The 5,341-nt window shown below is 36.6% G+C and overlaps 1 protein-coding gene across 1 annotated transcript; it reads right to left on the reverse strand.

Moving 5' to 3' along the window:
- Positions 1-4: 4 nt before the first annotated feature.
- On the reverse strand, positions 5-430 carry LOC108525447 (eukaryotic initiation factor 4A-I-like; the record flags this gene model as incomplete). Its single annotated transcript, XM_017866419.1, has 1 exon — positions 5-430. A coding segment is annotated over exon 1 (369 nt), but the record flags the coding sequence as incomplete, so codon positions are not given.
- Between the last annotated feature and the right edge of the window lie 4,911 nt (positions 431-5,341).

The following is a 5,341-nucleotide window of genomic DNA, read 5'->3' on the forward strand; positions in this document are numbered from 1 at the left end:
GTACGTTGGTGCCCCCAATACAGGCATGACAGGAGGCACCCATGTAGTCTCCTAGTGCCATGACCACCTTCTGTATCTGCTGAGCCAATTCTCGAGTGGGTGCCAGGACCAAGGCCTGGGTGGCTTTTAGATCTAATTTGATCTGCTGCAGAATCGATATGGCAAATGTGGCCGTTTTCCCAGTCCCAGATTGGGCTTGAGCGATCACATCATAACCCTTGATACAAGGTAGAATGGCTCGCTGCTGGATGGCAGATGGCTTCTCAAAACCATAGGCGTAGATGCCACGGAGAAGGGACTCTGAGAGGTTCATGTCATCAAAACTGTCAACAATCTCATTCCAGTTACTCTCGATGACGCCTTCAGGCTCCATCCCATCGGGGCCATTGTCTCTGGATCAGGAATCCTGGCTCGTAGACATGATCCTTAGAAACTGAAAATAGAACCTTCTTAAAGCATAAATCTCACAGGACCTATACAAAATACCACAATGAAAAAAATCTAAGGTATTCAGGTGACAACTAGTATGATGAAGTACCTCAAATCTTCATACTAACATTGAATGCAAATAGCCTGAATGCTCCACTTCAAAGGTACAGAATGGCAGAATGGATAAAATCCACCAACTAAGTATCTGTTGTCTTCAAGAGACTCACCTAATGCATAAGGACTCACATAAACTTGAAGTAAAAGGTGGAAAAGATATTCCATGCAAATGGAAACAAAAGCAAGCAGGAATATCTGTTCTTATATTTGACAAAACAGACTTTAAAGTAACAACAGTTTAAAAGACAAAGACGGACGTTATATAATCATAAAAGGATCAGACCAACAGGAAAATAGTGTAATTGTAAAGATATGTACACCTAACATGGGAGCTCCCAAATTTATAAAATAATTATTACTAGACCTAAGAAATAAGATAAATGGCAACACAATTAATAGTGGGGAGTTCAATACTCCACTGACAGCACTAGACAGGTCATCAAGATGGAACATCAACAAAGAAACAATGAACTTAAATTACACCCTAGAACAAATGGACTTAACAGATATTTACAGAACATTATACCTAACAACTGCAAAATAGACAGACATTCTTTTCATTGATGACCACATGAAACATTCTCCATGATAGACCATATGATAGGCTGCAAAATAAGTATCAATAAATTTAAGAGAATAGATTGTAACAAGTACCCTCTTAGACCACAGTGAAATAAAATTGGAAATTAACTCCAAAAGGAACCCCAAAACTATACACATACCTGGAAATTAAAGAATCTGCTCCTGAATGATCTTTGGGTCAACAATGAAATCAGGATGGAAATAAAAAATTGTTTGAACTGAATGATAATAGTGACACAACTTATCTAAACCTCTGGGACACAGGAAAAGTGGTGCTAAGAGAAAAGTTCATAGCATTAAATGCCTACATCAAAAACTCTGAAAGAGCACAAATAGACAATCTAAGGTCAGACCTCAAGGAAATAGAGAAACAAGAACAAGCCAAACCCAAACCCAACTGAAGAAAATAAATAACAAAGATCATAGCAGAACTAAAGGAAATTGAAACACAAAACAATACAAAAGAAAATGAAGTAAAAAGCTGGTTCTTTGAAAAGATAAACAAAATTAGCGAGATTCATGAAGAAAAGAGATGATTCAAATAAGCTCAATTAGAAACAAAATGAGAGATATTACAAACAATATCACAGATATACAAAGATCATCCAAGGCTACTATGAACACATTTACACGCACAAAATAGAAAATCTGAAGGAGATGGATAAATTCCTGGCAATATATAGGCCTCCTAGTTTAAATGAGGAAGAAGTAGAAACTCTGAACCGAACAATAACAAGTAGCGAGATTGAAACAGTAATTTAAAAATTGGCAGCAACAACAAAAAAGTCCAGAACCAGATGGATTCACAGCTGAATTCTATCAAGCATTCAAAGAAGAATTAGTACCAATTTTACGGAACCCATTCCAAAAGATAGAATCTTCCCTAAATCATTCTATGAAGCCAATATCATCCAAATACCAAAACTAGGAAAGGACATAAAAAAAGAAAACCATAGACCGATATCTCTAATGAACATAGATGCAAAAATCCTCAGCAGAATACTAGCAAACTGAATCCAACAGCATATCAAAATGGTAATACACCATGATTAAGTGGGGTTTCATACCAGGGATTCAGGGATGGTTTAACATAATGCAAGTAAATAAATGTGATACATCGCTAAGCCAAATTAAAAACAAAAATTGTATGATTATTTCAATAGATGTAGAAAAAATATTTGACAAAGTACAGCATTTTTTTAATGATTAAAATCCTCACCAAAATCAGCATAGAAGGGATATACCTCAAGGTAATAAAATCCATCTGTGACAAACCCACAGCCAACATCATACAGAATGGGGAAAAGTTGAAAGCATTCCCCCTGAGAAATGGAACAAGACAAGGATGTCCACTTTCACCACTTCTATTCAACATAGTACTGGAAGTCCTACCCATAACAATCAGGCAAGAGAAAGAAGTAAAGGGCATCCAAATTGGTAAAAAGGAAGTCAGACTATCACTATTCACTGATGATATGATTTTATACCTAGGAAACCCTAAAGATTCTTCCAAAAAGATCTGATAAATGAATTCAGTAATGTCTCAGGATCCAAAATCGATGTACACACGTCAGTAGCACTGCTGTATGCCAACAGCGAACAAGCTGAGAACTCAACTTCTTTTACATCTGCAAAGAAAACAGAATGCTTAGGAATCTATCTAACCAAGGTGTTGAAAGGCCTCTACAAGGAAACAAAGCACTGCTGAAAGAAATCGTCAACAATACAAACAAATGGAAACACATGCTCACAGATGGGTAGAATCAATGTTCTGAAAATGACCTTACTGCCAAAATTAAGCTACAAATTCAGTGCAGTTCCCATCAAAATACCATCATCATTCTTCACAGAATTAGAAAAAAACAACCCTCAAATTCATATAGAACCAAAAAAGAACCGGCATAGCCAAAGCAAGACTAAGCAAAAAGAACAAATCTGGAGGCGTCACGTTACCCAACTTCAAACTATACTACAAGGCTATAGTTACCAAAACAACATGGTACTGATATCCAAATAGGCATGTAGACCAATGGAATAGAATAGAGCACCCAGAAATAAAGCCAAATACTGACAACCAACTGATCTTCAACAAAGTAAACAGAAACATAAAGTGGAGAAAGGACACCCTGTTCAAAGTATCATGCTAGGATAATTGGCAAGCCACATTTAGAAGAATGAAGCTGGATTCTTATCTCTCACCTTATACAAAAATCCATTCAAGACAGATCAAAGACTTAAATATAAGACCTGAAACCATAAAAATTCTGGAAGATGACATTGGAGAAACTCTACTAGAGATTGGCTTAGGCAAAGAGTTGATGGCCAAGAACCCAAAAACAAATGCAACAAAAATAAAGATAAACAGATGGTACCTAATTAAACTAAAAAGTTTCTGCACAGTAAAAGAAATAATTAGCAGACAACCCAAGAGTATGAGAAAATATTCTGAAACTATGCATCTGACAAAGAACTAATATCCAGAATCTACATGGAACTCAAACAAATCATCAAGAAAGAAACAGTCCCATCAAAAAGTCGGCAAAGGACATAAATAGACATTTCCCAAAGGAAGACATATAAATGGCCAATAAACATGAAAAAATGCTCAGCATCACTTATTATCAGGGAAGTGCAAATCAAAACCATGGTGATATACCACCTTATTCCTGCAAAAGTGGCCATAATTAAAAAATCAAAAAATAACAAACATTGGCATGGATGTGGTGAAAAGGAAACACTTTTACAATGCTGGTGAGAACGTAAACTAGTACAACCACTGTGGAAAACAGTGCAGAGATTCCTTAAAGAACTAAAAGTAGAACTACCATTTGACCCGGCAGTTCCAATACTGGGTATCTACATAGAGGAAAAAGAAGTCATTATATGAAAAAGACATCTGCACATGCATGTTTATCACAGCACAATTTGCAATTGCAAAAATACAGAACCAGCCTAAATATCCATCAGCCAACAAGTGGATAAACAAAATGTAGTATATATGTATATTCCATGGAATACTACTCAGCCATAAAAAGGAATGAAATTATGGTATCCACAGCAACCTGGATGGAGTGGGGACCATTATTCTAAGTGAAGTAACCATTATTCTAAGTGAGTAACATTGTGTGTTCTCACTTACAAGTGGGACATAAGCTATTCGACTGCAAGTGCATGAGAATAATATAATGGACTTTGGGTACTCAGGAGTAAGGGTTGCGGGGTGAGGGATAAAGAGTACACATTGGGTACAGTATATACTGTTCAGGTGATAGGTACACCAAAAGCTCAGAAATCTCCACTAAAGAACTTTTCTATGTAACCAAACACCACCTGTTCTGCCAAAACTTTTGCAGTTAAAAAAATATTAAAACAAAACAAAAACTGAGGCTAGGAAGAAAGAATATTGAAGTACTGTTGCCAAGAAGTTAGAAAAGCTAGCTTCATATCTATCGTGACCTTTTTTTTTTTTTTGATGGAGTCTTGCTCTGTCACTCAGGCTGGAATGCAGTGGCATGATCTTGGCACACTGCAACTTCTGCCTCGCGAGTTCAAGTGATTCTCCTGTCTCAGCCTCTCGAGTAGCTGGGATTACGGGCACGTGCCACCACACCTAGCTGATTTTTGTATTTTTAGTAGAGACAGCGTTTCACCATGTTGGTCAGGCTGGTCTTGAACTCCTGACCTCAAGTGATTCACCCACCTTTGCCTCCCAAAGTATTAGGATTACAGGAGTGAGCGACTGCGCCTGGCTGGTAGACTGCTTTCAAACTAATGTCCTAGAAACGATCCATGCAAACAGGCAACATATAAAGTAATCTCATAGGAGGCTATGCGCTTATGTCATTAATGCTGCTTTGCTTAAGCACTGGAAATTCTTAAGGTTGTCTTCAGAGACTTTGCTGTGATTTTGAATGTTATTTGTATTATCAGTCATTTTTTTTTGAGGATTGTGTTTCATTTTTACAGACAGCTGTCTTTGGGAGTAATGTCTGATGAGGCAGGTTTTTGATTTTGTGTTTTGTTTGTTAGATTTTTGATCAAAAGCAAGTAAAAATTAAAAATAGATTTTTGTGGAGCTTTAAAATTCATTATTATACTGGGTCGAGAAGAGAGTTCAAAGCTATTTTGAATAATTGTAGCCCTGTGATCTTATACTTTAAATGGAGCAACATCTATTTAGTGTATAGGTTTTTTTTTTTTTTTTTTTTTTTTT

Source organism: Rhinopithecus bieti, unplaced genomic scaffold (genome assembly GCF_001698545.2).
Source record: "Rhinopithecus bieti isolate Rb0 unplaced genomic scaffold, ASM169854v2 scaffold_53234, whole genome shotgun sequence".
NCBI lineage: Eukaryota > Metazoa > Chordata > Mammalia > Primates > Cercopithecidae > Rhinopithecus > Rhinopithecus bieti.